This window comes from Chinchilla lanigera, unplaced genomic scaffold, assembly GCF_000276665.1.
Source record: "Chinchilla lanigera isolate Chin_1 unplaced genomic scaffold, ChiLan1.0 scaffold00013, whole genome shotgun sequence".
Classification (NCBI taxonomy): domain Eukaryota; kingdom Metazoa; phylum Chordata; class Mammalia; order Rodentia; family Chinchillidae; genus Chinchilla; species Chinchilla lanigera.
The window spans coordinates 32222665-32238992 of NW_004955414.1; the positions used below are offsets into that span (position 1 = coordinate 32222665).

Below are 16328 nucleotides of genomic sequence, written 5' to 3' on the forward strand. Positions count from 1 at the left end.
GGGCCTGAGGGCCCTGCTGAGAGAAGGAGAGTGTGCCCTGTGCCAGGAGGTGTGAGATGGGAGCTCCTGCCACGGGTGTGACAGTGAGGACTGAGAAGGAGCCCAGTTTTGGAGCCCTGAAGACCCAGGTTGGAGTCCAAACATCATGACCATGTGTGAGTACCATGATTCACTTTCCTTATCAGTAAAATGGGGACAGTAACAGCTCCTACACTGACTGAAACAACTTCTAGGCTCAGTAGTGCCGGACACTCTGAAGGCTTTTCTGTGAAAAACAGGGCCTTGTGGGAAAGTCCAGAAGGTCAGGCAGGCCGGGGTCACAGTCTGTGTGACCAGACTGGTTCTTAGTCTCTCTGGTTCTTAATTTTGCGTCTTAAATGTGGCTTCTCACACCTAAGTCAGGGGGCTCTTGCAAGAACTAAATGCCATTATGCACACACCACACTTAGCACTGGTGCCTGGCGAGTGCTCAATCGATAAATACTAGTTAACTCCCAACAGGGCAGGCTGCTGGGCAAAAGCCAATAATTAGACATACGGGGCTGATTAAACAGTCTTTCATTTGGAATTGTTCACCGTGTCCGTGCAGAGTGTGGGTGGCTTTGTGGCTGCAGTCCCTCTGGCTGACCACAGGCTTGGCCTGGGCCCCACGCTTGGTCTGAGGCTGGTGACAGGGTGCTGGGATTACTCCCAAGAGGTGTGGCCCACTTTAGGAGAGTCACAGTCTCTCTGCTGCAGTCCTAGCCCGGAGGCCTCTGGACACCAGGTGTAAGAGGAATATCACTGACACTTAGGGCAGAGGCTAGGGCCTGGAGGTTGAAGGAATTGAGGACATTCAGGCGCCAGGCTCTAGACCTTCAGTGTGGAAGACAGCACACTCCTGCTCTGCTCTACAGACAAACTCCCTAAGAGGGGTTACCCCCGCTGGCCCCACTGAGCCCAGGGAGTCAGCTCCAGGGCTGCAGGGTCAGGGAGGAGACGCAAGTGTCCCTGCATCCCTGGATGATCCTAGAGCTCTGGGGTCACTCCTGGATGCAGTGCTTGGTGTCACATGATTATTATTATTATAGTCCACACAGCTGTGCCATTCTAAAAATAACCTATTATCACTCTCTGGGTGAGGCTTAGAGACCAGAACCCAAATACCTAGGCCAAGGGTCTCTGGCTGGGCTGGCAGGAAGAAAGATGCCTCCAACACATCCAGCCAACTTGGTTGGGGGAGCAACAGGGTTTCCCACCCCCCAACCAAGCACACCTCAGATGCCCTGCCCAGCACACCATCCTCTCAGGGCAGGGGTAGAGCAGTTGTCTGGAAATTCCTCAGCCTGGTGGCTCTGTGAAGCCTGCCTTGCCTGCCTTTTTCCATTTGCCCAAAGTCCACGTCCCCACTTCTAGCAGGGCACCTGTCACAGGGATTTGCCCTGGCCATTTGAAGTCAGGAGTGTAAATGCCTCCAGGCCAGGGGCTCATCTGACTCACTATGTTCGTGACCGGTATGAGACTTAGCACACATGCTGAGTACATGTTTGTTGAATGAATAGGCAGGTTCAAGTCTGGTGGCAGTGCAGGCAAAATCCTGACAGGGACAGTACTTGGTGACAGGTTTTCAACTGAGGGCCTCAGGGCTGGCTCCTAGGATCTAAGGGCCTTTCTAGCATTGACACTCAAGACTGTCCCTGCCTTGTTCATTTGCATGTTCTGTTTGGTTACAGAGGTCCCAGGCTTGTCTGCAGGGCTGTAATTTTCCTCTTGGATCACAACGCTGGAGCCACCTGGTCTATCACTTTGAGTGGTCAGTAGAGTCCGTGGGGCCCAAGGAGGCGTTCGGAGAGGTGTGTGTGCGGCCTTGTGAAGTGGAAGCCTTTGAATGGAATCCCATGGCCGGTGACCCTGTTCCAAGCCCTCCACTCCTACCTTGTGGGTATCTGTACTCGTACCTGAAGGCCCGGATGGTGGTGAGGCCCTCCACAGTTTCAGCAAAGTGCGAGAGCAGCGGCAGTTGGGTGGTGTCGTCCAGCTGCTGTAGGTCTCTGTGCCAGGGGACAGCGCAGAATAGTTAGGGTGGCTGCTCAAGGTGTGAATCCTAGCTCCATGCCCCCTCTGTATGGACAGGTGGGCATTACCTCTCTGGCCCCACTTTCTCACCTACAGAGAGAGAGGATGATGGTACCTCCCTCCCCACCACACTGCCAGGCACAGTTCCTGCCATCCTGGACATGGATGTTCATGCTCTTGCTACACAAGCTGGCACTGAGACTAGGCGGGCAAGCACACAGCACTGGTTCCCTTTTCCAGGTGGACCCCCTAAAGCTGAGGCAGCTGTCTAAAGAAATGGGAAAGCCAGATTCCAAGTTCTCAGCCCTTTTCCCAAGGGGGCAATAGTCTCCGGCACATCACAAACGAAGACCTAAGCACTCCTGGGGGGTGGGGAAGAGGTTTCCACAGCAACAGAACAGCCTCCAGCTCCCCTGGCTGTACCTTTACACCACATCTGTGCTAGGCAGGCTGGCCTGGAATGCAGGAACTAGCTTTCCTGGTCACGCTGTCTCTAGGGCCAGAGTGGGGACCAGAGGGATGGGAGAAATTTCTCTGGCAGGAGAAATGAACTTTGTAGAACAGCTTGTACTACAAAGTGTCTGAAAAGCCACTGTGCTTTTGTTCATATCGTTGTACCATGTTCCTCGTGGGTGCTGGGGGATTCTGGGCCATCAAACAAAACACCATTTATACAAATGTTGATCCTTCTGGACAGGTCACTATGGTCAAAATGCATCTATATTTAATTATTATTACTGATGATCAGTATATATTTTAATGGGGCCACCTACAGTATTTATTTTTCTAGCTTCTATTTCTTCTTGTTTATAGTCTGTTTTTTACCAATACACATGAGTTATACAGAATAATGGGTTTCATGGTGGTATTTTCATACATTCATATAATCTGCTCTGATCATATCCACCTCCCACTTCCCCTTCTGTAATAAACTCCCTTCTATTCTCCTGTCTTTTTTTCCCTGAAATTCCAACTAGGAGAGAAGCAGCTCAGTATTTTGACTCTAGTTTCTAATCAATTATCTGCACCTAGGGAAGGTACTTAACCTTTCTGACCACCATCTGTAGGAGGAACTGTGTTTTATATCACAAATCAATATACCACCCTTAATGACTAAAACAGAGGTTTCATTAAACAAAGCATGGTGTTACTATACGAATACAGTCTGGTATTTTCTGTGCTGTTTTGCTGCTTTAAAACACCGGTTGTAATCCATGTTGATTTCATGACCCACTGATGGTTGCAACTGGTAGTGTGAGAAACAGTGGCCTAGAAGGTCTTTAAAACTTTCCCTGTAATTCTTTGAATCTGTGAGTTTAATAGAATCACTCTCAGAAAAAAACTTCCTAGAGAACACTTAGAAATTCTGAGTAAGACAGAGGTGTGAAGCTGAGGTAGCAAGATTACAAGTTCGAGCCCAGCCTGGGGAACTTAGCAAGACCCAAAAGTCTCCAAAAAGGGCTGGGAATGTTGTTCAGTGAAAAGGTCCTGAGTTCAACCCCTATTTAAAAATAAAAAAAGAAGAAAGAAGAAAGACGTGTGCATGGCTCCAAGGCTCATGACAGTAAATATGACCAATGAGAATGGCCTGGAGAGACTCCATTAAGACCAGGGTTCCAGCCAGCTCCAGACCCCGGGGGCGGAGAGAAGCAATACCAGTTACACTGCTGGTATCAGGGGCTGTCTGGTTTCCCACATCAGCAATTAGCTGGCTGCTGGAATTATACAACCCTTACGGGAAGCATTTTGGAAAAATGAATGAAAGGCAAAACATGTCTACACACCCTGACCTAGCAATTCCTTCCCTGAACCTGTCTCCCAGGGAAATAATTCAGATACGAGCTGCAGTGTGTGCCTGTGTGCCACATAGAGATGGTTATGTCAGGGCAATGGGGTATGGCTGTGGACAGTTCCTTTATTTCTACTTCTTTTTGCCTTTTGCGGGGGAACATGACAATACTCTTATGACAATGACTCTAGTAAATTTACCAAATTGCCCACTGCGAGACCCCCATCTCCCCCCACCCAGGCTGGCAGATTTGCTCTCACCTGGATGCCACCCGGAAGTACTTCTGGATGAAGTAGCACACGATGGCCAGGGGCAAGAGGGCCACGAGGAACACAGGTGTCACATAGGAGATGACCGCCAGAGCTGAGACGCAGAGCAGGGTGGAGCGGCTCAGGCACTCCAGTGTGGACGGGATGTGCTGAGGGAGAAAACGGGGGACAGCCAGGTGCGTTTTCCTATGGGACTGTGTTCAGAGTGTCACCTGCCGCAACGTTTTGCTCTTGCTTTATCACAGGCACGTATCTTGTCAGCCAGCCTACAGTGTTAGCTCCCAGAGGCTGGAATAAGGTGTTTGTTTTCTCATCATCGAGTATGATGGTAAATAAAAAAGACAGGCTGAATCCAAATGAATATTGTTCGTCTAATCAGCCACTTCGATTCAAAATATGCTGGGATGATCCTAGAACATCTTGGATGGAAAGCAGAGGGATGTGGTGGTCCCAGCCCCTGGGGCACATTGTAAACAGGTCAGGGGCACTGACCTCCCACAGGACATTGATCATGTGATCCGGGAAACCCAGTAGCAAACAGGAAAAACCCCCAGGGGCCTGGCCTCTCTCTGGACCAAGAGAAATGTGGCCCCATCCTTTCTACCTGGTCAATGGTGTTACAGTCAGATGAAAATCTATTCAGGATGCTCCCAAGGGGTGTGGTCTCAAAAAACCTAAGAGGCAACCAGAAGAACAGTTACTCCTTTGTTAGTGATTTACCTTCTTTATTTAAGAGTCTCTAGAGCCATGCATGGGCCCGGCTTCCTGGGGCAGTTGCCTTTGTGGGTTTGCAGACATCTGTGTCACTTGTGTTTCCGGTGCTAGCCTTTGCTTAGCCTCGCTCACTCGAAGGCCCATCTGTAACCACGGCCACCTTTCTCTGTCCCTCCTCACCCTGGCTAACTCGGCAGCTGTCCTCCTAGGACACAGAGTCCTCTCCAGAGGGACAACCTGCCAAGGAGCAGGGCCCTGGGGATAGACTATCAGCTGGCTAACCTTGCAAGGCCACTCTGGCAGTCAGTGATCTGGTTGTGACCTTGCGCTGAGCCCAGTTCCAACCAGAGAATTTCATTAGCACAGATCTGGAGAAAAGAGAGGGTCAAGTCAACTTGGAGGCTGCATCTGTGGGCCACAGAGAGCTCAAGAGACTGAGAAGTACAAAGTGGAGCCAGGTGACGTCCGCAAGGAGCCAGGTGACCTGTTGTCTGGGTCTGGTTTCAAATTGAGTGGGCCAATCAGGCAGTGACAATGTTAAACCTCTTCCAAACTAGGCATCTTCAGGGTCCTTATCCATCTGTTACGGGGACTGGAGCAGCTCCGCTGTCTTCCCAGTGTCAGACCAGGCTGGCTGAGGGAGGTGAGGTGGGACAGGAGGCAGCGGAACTCGTGGATAGGGACAGAGGACAGCACTCAGGGAAAGGGGCTAACCTCGATGCAGTGCTCCATGACACTCACTTGGAGGGTTGGTTGGACAACTGAATGAACTAACTGTGAAAAAGGCCTAGCTTGGGGCTGGGGATTTAGCTCAGTGGCATAGCGCCTGCCTGGCAAGCGCCAGGTCGTGAGTTCGATTCCCGATACCAGAAAAAAACCAAAAAAAAAAAAAAAAAAAAGAAAGAAAAAACAAAAAGGCCTAACTCAAGCTCTGCTGACTGAATGCCAGTTTCTCCTTGCTTCTTGCACAAGCAGGAGACCTCTATGCACACTGCCTCTGAGTCACCCCACGAGCCCGTGACAGAGTCGTCTACGCCCATTTACAGATGGCAGAACTGAGGTCCAGAGCACAGCGGTTTGTCCTGGCGTGGCCGGGAAGGGTACCTCATGGGCGCTAGGATGATGCGGTTCAGCAGGCTGCGGTGCAGACTCTTGGCCACCTTCAGTCCTGTCCACTCCACGGTGACAGAGGTGACCAGGCACAGCACGATGCCCAGGCTGCAGAGCAAGGTGAACACCATGGCATAGACGGTCTGGTCCAGGGAGCACTCCTGGGCGGGCAGAGAAGGCAGGGGTCCGAGGCATGTATGGGGGCTCAGCCCTCGCCCATCTCCCGAGCCCAGCCCCTGCCATGGGCTGCCGCCCATACCTGGCTGAGGGAGCAGTTCCTGGCCGCGGGGCTCAGGCTCAGGGCGTTGTCCGTCCACTTGGCCAGCCAGTAGTCAATGGCCACCAAGACCATGTGCTTGAGCAGCTGGGAGAAGACGAGCAGCGACAGGAGCAGGGCGCCAGCCGAGGACAGGTACTTGGCACAGGCACGCCACGGGATCTTGGCTCGCTGGTGCAGCACGGAGGACAGGTTGTCGTCCTCCTCGCTCTCGGCCATCTCCTCTGTGGGTCGCAAGAACCCACCCTGTGGCTTCAAGTTTCACACTCCTCTGAGGGTGGGTGAACCGGGGTGGAAATTTTATCCCTCTTTACAGGAAGGGAAACTGAGGCACAGAGGGAAAGGGGTTTGTCTCACCACACCCAGAACCCCCAATCTGTCTCCCCGTAACTGATCACTTCACTCCCGTTGTCTGTACCTTCCTCCTCCTCCTCATCTTGCAGAAGGCCATCTCTTGAGGACATGGCTCGGGGCAGGCCCTGGGGCGGCTCTGTGGCTTTTCTCTCCACGACTGTCTCCTGAAAGGCAGACATAGCCTGGTCAATGTCCGCGGAGTGTGCATGTGGGAAAGGGGGTTGGACGCTCCTGCATGGGGAGGGAGTGGACGGACACGTGTGTATCTTGCCAGGATTTACCCTTTCTCCTCAATTGGCTAACAGCACCCCAATGTCCCAGAGGGGGACCACCGCTCCCCTATTCTTAGTGCTTGTGGTTCAGTGATTCTGGTGGACCCACGATCCCAGACTGGCCAGCCCTCACATCCCACCTCCGCAGTAACCAAACTGGACCGAGGGTGGTGAGCCTTGGGACCTCTGCTGAGCTGCAGAATGGATGCCTGAGTCAGCGGGTGGCCCACACTGCTGCCACAAGAATGAAGCCAGGGTGAGGGGGGCACACAGCCAGGACATGGCAAGAAGCCGATTCCTGATGACACTGTTTGACGGTCTGATCTACTGACACTCAAAGCTATGACACACTTGAACGTTCGGGTTTCACAAGTCAGCAAATCCTTGAACTCCCCCTCTTCTCTTTGCTTAACCAGTTGGAGTTGATTTTTGGAAACTCTGCAACTAAATAGCATCTGGCTATCTCAGGACAAGGGGCAGGCGACCCCTTGGTTCTGCCCTGGGTGCCTGGCACAGGTACTGGCTGTCATCTGGGAGGAGCAAGTTCATTCCAGGTCCCACATCTGTCTAGTGAGGGGCTCTCTGGGGCAGTGAGGACAGGAGGCCTCTGTGAGTTCAGGTTTTAGCAAGCCAGTCCCACTCAGAGTGCACTGTCTGGCCCCCAGGAGACACCCACCTTCTCCAGCTCTTGGTCCTGCCGGTTCATGAGGGTCTTCCAGTGCTCAAAGAGCTGGCACTCAGACCTCTGGAAGTCCTTGAGCGTACCCTCCCTCTGGATGGTGCCATCCTTCATAGCAATGATCTGGAAAAGTAGAAAGGAATCCGGTTAGGGGGCTGGCTGGTGTCAGACAGGGAGATGTACATCCCTTCCTCTGCTACGAATGGCCTCCTTTACCTGCTACCATGAGGGCAGTGACACTGACCTTCACCAACATCACTGCCCGTGGTTGGGTCTGCAGTGTGAATTAACACACCCTGGTCAGGCTGGCTAGTTACCCACCAGGACTGAATCAACATCTCTTTCTCATACTTATCAGGCTAACTGCATACCACCCTGAGCTCCTCCTGATGGTCTGGTGGGTTCCATTAGTGTTTGGCAAAACACATGTTGGTCCCAGTGTGTGTGGCCCTGCCTTTGAATCAATGTCTCTTTTATTTGAAACATTAGACGATCATCATGAAGACTCTTTTTCATGGTTTCTGTCCTTCCTCTAAACCTCATATGCTCAAAAGTGGGGCTTATGGAGGGTGACTGGATTAGGGCGGGCCATAACAGACTTGCTGATAGGAGGTGGAGCCTGGTGCAAAAACGCAGTCACTAAGGTGTGGCCTGGAAGGGTTTGTCTCCCTCTTCAGTTCCTCTTGGCTCTCTCTGCATGCTGGCTGCCATGCCACGAGCAACCTTCCCTCCACCACGCCCCTCTCATGCCACCCTGTGTGGGAGCCGTGGACTGAAACCTCTATAAACTAGGAGCCAAAATAAACCTTCCGTCCCTTACAGGGTGTCAGGTATTGTGTCTCAGCAACAAGAAAGTGACTGAGACAGCTCCTCATTAATTGGCACCCACCCTTGATCCCTTCACCCCCACCACCCCATCCTTGGACACCTCCAGGAACCAGGCACCCCTGTGCCTCCCCCTTTAGACTCAGGATTGCCCAGAGGTACCTTGCCAGGGTCACTGCAGAAACTCAGAAACAAGTCTTCTGCACCTGTTAAAATCGCTTTTCAAAACTCTGGATTTTTTTTTTTTTTTTTTTTGTAGTGGAGGAGGGTTTCATTGCATAAATAAAAGATTTATTTTCAGGGAAATTAGCAGGCCACTTGGCACAGACCCCAGTCTCAGAGAGAGCCTCCAATTTTGGCTGTTGTTTAGAGGAAATTTTATATATAAGAGTAGGCAAGGCCTAGGTTTCAAAAGTCACATTATTTTAAAAATAACGTGCTTTCCAATTAGTTGAAAAGTACTGTGTACCTATTGAAGAATTTAATTAATGTGGAGTTTCAAACACTGCATTCTATTGATTGTACTAAAGTTTCTATTACTGCGCCATTTTTGTTTCTCTACTTTCCCTCTGATCTCAACTTGAATTCACCCATCCTGGAAGGCCAGAAGGTAGACAGACAGCTCTCCCACCCATGGGACACTGCCCAAGGCCAGGGGGACACGTCATCAAGTTGGGCAGGAATCAGAAGGTAGGCACTGAGTTTGCATCTCTGGAGACTTTTTGGTACCAGCCTCGGGTGTCCCACAGGGTCAGGTCAGGGTGGAGAGCATCTGTGGGTCTGGGTGACACCAAACCTGGCCTGTACAGGCTCTCCTGAGCTGCCCAGATGCACAAAGCCATCCAGTGCTGGCCATTTATGCTTCATGGCCACTGGCAATTTCTACTGAGACACCTGATGGAGTCCTTCGCTGATGCCCAACTGCTTCCCCACCCTCGCCCTGCAGAGCATCACCCCTCACCCAGTCTGCATGAGGCAAGTACTGTAGCTTGTGGGTCACCAGGACCACTGTCCTCTTGTCATCCCGGAGCAGCTCAAGGATCCCGGCCTGCATCAAATGGTCACTCAGGTGCACATCCAGAGCTGAGAAAGGATCATCCTGGACAGGGGAAGGGTAACAGAGTAAGCATAAAACCCACCAGAGTGTTTTCAGTGCTGATCTAGGAATTGGCGCTAGTTAGCTGTGTGACCCTGGGCAACTTATCTAACTTCTCTGGACCTCAACTGCTTTATCTTAAAATGGGTCTGCTATCAACTACCACTCTCAGACAGATCTGATTACTTCACTTCCTGTCTCCTGAGCATTCAATGGCTCCCTGGCAGCTATAAGGTCTGAACTCCTTAGCATGGTATTCCAGGCTATTATCATTTAGATTTAAGATTCCCCCCAAACCTCTTATGTGTTCAGAGTCAGGCCTTCTGGAAGATGGTTAGGTCATGTGGAGGGCACTATACTCCACTGATGAGCTCAAGGCTGAATGTGCTGCTAAGAGGTGGGGTGTGGTTGGAGGTGGGTCCCTGGGGGTGTGATCTGGAAGGGCGTCTTCTTGTCCCTGCTCCTGCTTTCTCTTCTTTGCCTCCTGGCTGCCATGGTTTCAGCAGCTTTCCCCTACGAGGTGCCATTTCTGCCTCAGAGACAATCAATAATAGACTGAACCCTCTGAAACCGTGAGTCCAATTAAACTTCTCCTCTTCTAAGTTGCAGGTGTTGGGTATTTTGTCACAGTGATGGGAAAGTGACGATACATAAACCTTTCTAACCTGCCTGGTCTTTCTAGCTTCACTTCACATCTGTCCCAGCTCCTTCCATTTCAGGTTTCCAAAGAGCCTGACACTGAGGCCTTCACCTGACCTGCTCCCTCTGCCTGGAGTGCTGTTCTGCCTTATGTCTGTCTAGAGAATTCCTGCTCATGGTTTCATGTCCCATCTTGACCCGCTCCTCCCTCTCCTTCCTCTCTGTTCCACAGATACATGTGCAAAATCAGGTCTGATTTTTGCATTCCTGACCGTGAGACCCCCAGGTTTGAGACCTCTGGTACCTAAGCCTCCTACAGAGAAGGAGCTTAATAAAACCCCAACAACATAAAGTAGCCACTTAACTTTTATCTAACATGATTGTTTAAATCTCAGAGGGGACCACGAATGAGGAAGGGTGAACTTGGAAGGGTGCTGAGCATGTGTCCGATGCTAACAAAGGGGAGAAATCTTTATGTTTGAGATGTCTTTAGTGATGAGTGCTGTGTGTGCTGTGGAAGAAGTGAGAGAATAAAACTGGGATTAGAGATCTGAGGGTCCTTGTTCCATCTCCCTGACCAAACTGCTCTCCACTTCTGTTTAACTTTCTCTTCAAGGCCCTCCCCCAGGAAGCCCTCCCTGATTACTCCAGCCTGCCCAGCTGCCTCCTGGACCACACCCCCTCATGGTCTGTACTACAGTTCAGCTTTGAACTGGCTATGCCTCCTGGTTTCCTCAGCTAAAGTTTCAAGGCTAAGGCCTGAGACTCAGGATTCTTCAGTATCATCCCAAGCATTTGACACAGAACTTGGCATGAAGCCAGGCTGACATGTTTCAGCTCATGTTTGACTTCTAGCATCTAGTGCTATGCTGAATATTCAACAAAGGCCAAGTGAAGTTCCACAGGAAGTAATGCAGGTATCAATTAGCAATGTCTGAGCAGGGCCCAGGAGGGGAAGTGGCAGCATCCAATCTTGTATTTGCCTTTTGGATAGCAGGCTCCCCACTACTCTTGTGCTACAACTTGCCTCCCTCACAGTTACTGCAGAGCTCAGTGTGGAGTCTTCAGTGCATCACTGGCCCTATCCTTGCCCGCCTCAGTTTCCCTATCAGCAGATAAACAGGCACTATCTCTGGTAAGATAGTTTGCTCCTGGAGAGGAAGGTTGTTAGCGGTGTGTGTGTGTGTGTGTGTGTGTGTGTGTGTGTGTGTGTAGAAACAGCCAGAAATGAGGGCCTGGGTGAAATGCTGGTCGGGACACTCACCAAGAAGACGACATTGGTGTGCTGGTAGAGGGCACGGGCCACACTGATTCTCTGGCGCTGACCACCAGACAGGTTGATGCCCTGTCAGCAGATAGGAGGAACAGCCATGTCATTAGCCATTGAGAAGAGATGATCCCAGCCCCTATTAGAACGTGAGCTCCTCGGGAGGGAGACCTGGCTCCATCTACCCACTTCTCAGACCTTTCCTCACCTTGCAGATATAGTCACACGTTCGTCTTTACTGAATTCATTTGGAAATGGAGAGCATGGATTCTAAGTTTTTGAAGGTTCCTCATGTAGGTGCTGGGGACCCTCTGACCAGCACAAACCAGGACAGAGGAAGTAAAGGTTCCAACTGCACCCAAGGAGGAAGATCTTGGGAGAATCCTATGTGTCTAAGTCTGTGGAAGGGGGCCTCACTCAGAGAATGAACAAGACCAGTACAGCGCTGGGTTTAGCCCAGTGCCTCACATGGATGCTCAGCGGGCATGAGTGAAGATGTCCAGGCGTCCCCAGGCTAGGAAGGCTCTAAGCTGACCCTGCTCACCAAGCAGGGCTAAAAACCCATTACAGACAAACATCATCAAGGAAAGTTGTGGGCAGCTCTCCACCTGCACCCTGTCCCATTTCTCAGGTGCTCACTCCCCTCGAGAAGGCTCTCAGGGCATGGTGCGGGTGACGGGTGTGGGGCAGGGGAGGCTATACCAACCCGTTCCCCAATCTGGGTCTGGTCTCCGTGGGGCAGGATGTCGATGTCCGGCTGTAGGGAGCAGGCTTCAATGACCATCTTGTACCTGGACAGGAGAGGGGATGGGGAAGGGGGACAGCTGACCGCCTGGCCAGAGCAGCGCCTCAGCACCTGCCAGAGGCCATTAGTCCCTGGGCAGCTGTGCCCAGGGCAAAGGATGGTTTTAATGGTTCTTCCACTGGGGTGTGTGCAAACACCATGTGAGCTTGTGAAAAGCTGAGGTCAGCACCTCACTCAGCCGTGGGGCAGGTTAAATATTTGAAGGATGAAATTGGATAGGTGCAAATATGCAGAGTAAGTGACAAGAGGAGGCCCCTGGTCTCCACGCAGTGGGAAAGGCTGCAGCAGGGCTCACGCTCAGGGCACTGCCTGGGAAAATCACGGCTGGCTGGTCTGGGCAGTAATGATGATGGCTGGTCAAATATTTGCCTAGCCTGTTCTTCTCATCCTTCCTGGCCAGCCCTTAGCCTGGGCAGGTGCCAGCCAGGGTTCACGAAGGCATCAGAGTGTCCTGATGAAAAGTGTGCACTGAGGCAGCTTTGGATTCCAGATCCCTTTCAGTCACTTACTGGCTGGGTGGCCTTGGTCATGCTACCTCATCTTTCAGAGCCTTGGTTTCCTCATCTGTAAAATGGGGATAAGGATAGTACCTGCCTCCTGAGGTTGTGTGAGCCTTAGGGACATCACATGCACAAAGAGCCTGACACTGAGCCTGACACCTGGCGAAGGCCCAAGGGATACTGGGTGTCAGTACTGTCATCGGAGGGAAAACAGTGCACCAACCCTGATGCTGAGGGTGTGGAATCACAAGAATGGAGAGGCGCAGTGCTAGGTAGGTGCCCACTAGCTCGAGACCAGGCGGCAGGTCTCTCTCCCTCCTTATACCTACAGGGGCTGTACTGTCCCATGCCCATGCTTATCTGGATCCTTTCCAGATGCAACATATGGGGTTGGCTGGACTCCAGGTAAGCAGCCTGGCATGCAGGACAGGTGGGTGTGGGTGACTGACGAGGGGCAGGGCAGCTGGGGGTACTGGAGCCCAGGGAAGGTTGACAAGGCAGCCAGGGACCAATTCCTCCCTTCCCATAGGCTTTTACCGTTGTTTGTTGAAGGGACTCTCAAAGGTGATATTCTCCTCCACAGTGGCATTCAGCAGCCATGGTTTCTGAGAAGCATAGGCCACTGGGCCTCTCTTCCTGGAAAAAGCAGGTGCAAGTTGGGGCGGGGAGGCAGCTCAGAGCAGCTGTCCAGTTGATGGCTTAGACTGGGGCCAGGCTGCGGGGGCAGTGCTGAGATGGCAGGGGCAGCTGGCAGAAATCTGCATGTGTGACCTCTCTTGCCTCTAGGGCCTGAAGGAGGTGTGGGTGTCCAGACTGCAGCCACTTGGGGGAGGGGACCTTGGCCTTCTCTGCCCTGCTCCCAGCCTGCCCCAGCCTTGCCCTCTGCTGTCCCTGCTAGGTCTCTATCCTGAACCACTGGACTCCAAACGGAAGAACATTTATTCTTCAAAGCAGAGCCGAGGAAATCACATTTGGTGTAATGTGGTTTTCAAGGTCTCCCCGTGATCTGCTGTGAAGGGAGCAGCTTCCTGCACAGAAGTGGTCACAGCTCAGGAACCCGGGATGGAGGTGGGGAGCACAGAGGGCCCCCAAGCTAGGGATGGGACCTAGAGCTGTCCTCCAGGGAGACAGGGCTCTGCAGGCCTGACAGCCCTCCGGGGGAGTCTGTCCTGGGGGCAGTTGTCTCCTGGTACCTGATGTCGGAGTCTGAGTCGGTGGCTGTCTCCCGCTCTGGGATGCTGCAGGGGAAGAAAGGCGCATCTCAGACGCTGCTCAGGTGGGCTGGGTCCTCCATAAAGATTTCAAGCCCCCGCAAACCCCACATGAGCCATGCGCCTTTATTATCCCTGGGACAAAGTCTGTACCCACAAGTGAGGTACGGGCTGAGGAAATCATGGGGAGCCTGCAGGGCCTGACTACACAGGTGTGCAAGGAAATTTTGGAGACCCAGTTCATTTAAGGGAAAGAATGGGGGAAAGGCACCATGGTACAAGCTTTTGGGGGACAACTCCAGGTCAAGGAGTATGAGGCCCATCATGTGACCCCTCCAGACCCTGACTCTGCACCTGGATTCAGATGCACAGGTTAAGGTCTCAGGCCAGCAGGGCCCGGGCAGGGGTGTGCTGGCCAGAACCAGACTGGCCAGGCAGCTGACACCAATGCCTGCACCTCCGGCCAGGGAGCTGACACGTGGTCCTGTCAGGAGCAAACGTGGAATCTGGGGGGTCTGCCAGGAAAGACAGAGCAGCGGCAGCACCCATGTGCTCTGGACCGCCCCAAACTGCTCCAGTGCCAACAAATTCTGTCACTTGGATCTCATCGTACGCACTTGAACTTGTCACATGCCCTATGTGGTTTCCAGAAACATGGTCACCATGGCTTGCGGGGCTGGGCATATTGTCACACTGGGGATGAGGTGGGAGAAAGGCCAGAGAAAAGACTGGGAGGCAGAGTCTGGTGCTGGAGAGAGAAGCCGGGAGGCTCCAAACATTCACGTAGGTACACCAACCTTTCCAGTCCTGACCAAACACCTCTAGTCTCCACGGTGTCTGTGGGACAGGGGAGGGAGCGTGCAAGGGTCTCAAAGTCTCATTCGTCGGTTTCCCTTGGAATTTTGAGACTTGTATTGAGCAGAAAGCAACAACCCTGCACTTCCTGTCTGTCCCAGGGACACCAGCCTCCTCTTCTTACAGCCCTGTTTCTCAACTTGTTTTTCCCTCATGATCATCCCTAGAGTTTTCTAAGACATATTTTTCTAACCATCCATCTCCTGTCACATTTTAAAAGCAATTTGGTGGGTTTTAGTGTATTCACGAGGTTGTGCAACCATGCCCACTATCTAGTTCCAGAACGTGTTCATTACTCCTAAAAGAAGCCCTGTACACATTAACAGTCACTGTCCCCCCGCCCCCACTGCCTCTCCAGTCCCTGGCAACCGCTAATCTACTTGCTGACTCTCCTCACATGAATTTTTAATACCACAGAGAAACTGATGCCAGTTTATGCACTATGGCCTTTTGGATGAGCACAAAGCACTGTAATGTCTGAAACGCCCCTCAAATAAAAAAAATTGCAGTCCTCATTGAGAATGCGTGACTTAGCTTCACCCCTCTAAAAGTACACAGGTTGCACAACCTTGATTCCATACTTAGCATTTCCCAATCTCAGGCCCTCACCTCTACCCAGACCCGCATCCAACCCAGTCCCAAGGCGGTACCTGGGGTCCTCTCCGGTCTCGCCATCGGGAAGGCTGCTGGGGCACAGATGGAAAGATCAACACCAGTTATCGCACACACACTCCACTGCCTTTCCATCACATTGGATATTTGTGAAGAAGCAATCCCCACCCCGCCACCCTCCCATCCCTTGCCAGGGTCCCCACACAGCTTCTTTGGGCAGAGGCTCCTGATCTCCACGTGCCCACACACTTGGATGGGCACCTCGAAAACAACAAGGGCTCAATCAGGGTTCCTGCTGTTGGCTAAGAGCACAGGGAGGCTGGCTGGGCACCAAGACTTTTATAGTTGGGAAAATTAAAGCTCATGGTGGGAAAGCGACTTTTCCAAGGTCACAGTCCTCTTACGCAGTGTTTCTTTCTCACACTGCAAATGGGGACCCAATAATTGGACCAGATGTAAGTAGGTTGCAATTGCCTTCAAAATAGAAAATATCAGCCTGTGCTGCACAGGGTTAAGATCTGTGTTTCTTTTGTGAATTTTTCTTGTATATCAATGAACGGATGTAGTGGACTGTGATATGAAATTCATTTTATACTGTGGATTATAGTAAGGAATGGTTTTGAAAAACAGTAAGTGAGGTAACTTGAATTTTGGTGCCAAATTTCCCAGTGCTCTTTCTCCTGCCCCAGCCCGAGACCTCTCAACTTTCTAGAAGCAGCCCTGGGCCACAGAAATGTGTACTCTGACATGCACAATTGGGGAAAAACAACCAGCTGTGTTTTCATATAGATCTTACTTTAACAATGTTAAAACCTGCTAATATAGAGTGAACTTTCAAAAGTACCACGATAAGCACTGCAATAGTATTCTCTCTTTTAATATACAAAATAACCACATTAAAGAGGTTTATTTTTATTGTTCCCACTTTGCAGAAAATGGAAGTGAGGCTTAGAGAGGCTAAGTAACTCGCCCAAATTCACACAGCCAGCAAGTGCAAGA

General features: G+C 51.6%; 1 protein-coding gene across 4 annotated transcripts in view; it reads right to left on the reverse strand.

The window, feature by feature from the left end:
* The window catches only part of Abcc8 (ATP-binding cassette, sub-family C (CFTR/MRP), member 8), a 72786-nt gene that overhangs the window by 6422 nt on the left and 50036 nt on the right, over nt 1-16328 (reverse strand). For 3 of the 4 annotated variants that reach the window (XM_013512093.1, XM_013512092.1, XM_005380385.2), the window contains exons 17-29: nt 15368-15403; nt 13845-13889; nt 13189-13287; nt 12053-12137; nt 11344-11424; nt 9306-9443; nt 7517-7642; nt 6633-6732; nt 6197-6438; nt 5932-6098; nt 4718-4787; nt 4105-4262; nt 1938-2030 (exon numbers count right to left, since the gene is read on the reverse strand). In XM_013512093.1, coding sequence (XP_013367547.1) covers nt 1938-2030; nt 4105-4262; nt 4718-4787; nt 5932-6098; nt 6197-6438; nt 6633-6732; nt 7517-7642; nt 9306-9443; nt 11344-11424; nt 12053-12137; nt 13189-13287; nt 13845-13889; nt 15368-15403 — 1440 coding nt within the window. The remainder of the gene's footprint in view (nt 1-1937; nt 2031-4104; nt 4263-4717; nt 4788-5931; nt 6099-6196; nt 6439-6632; nt 6733-7516; nt 7643-9305; nt 9444-11343; nt 11425-12052; nt 12138-13188; nt 13288-13844; nt 13890-15367; nt 15404-16328) is intronic. The other variant, XM_005380386.2, reaches the window with a different exon arrangement.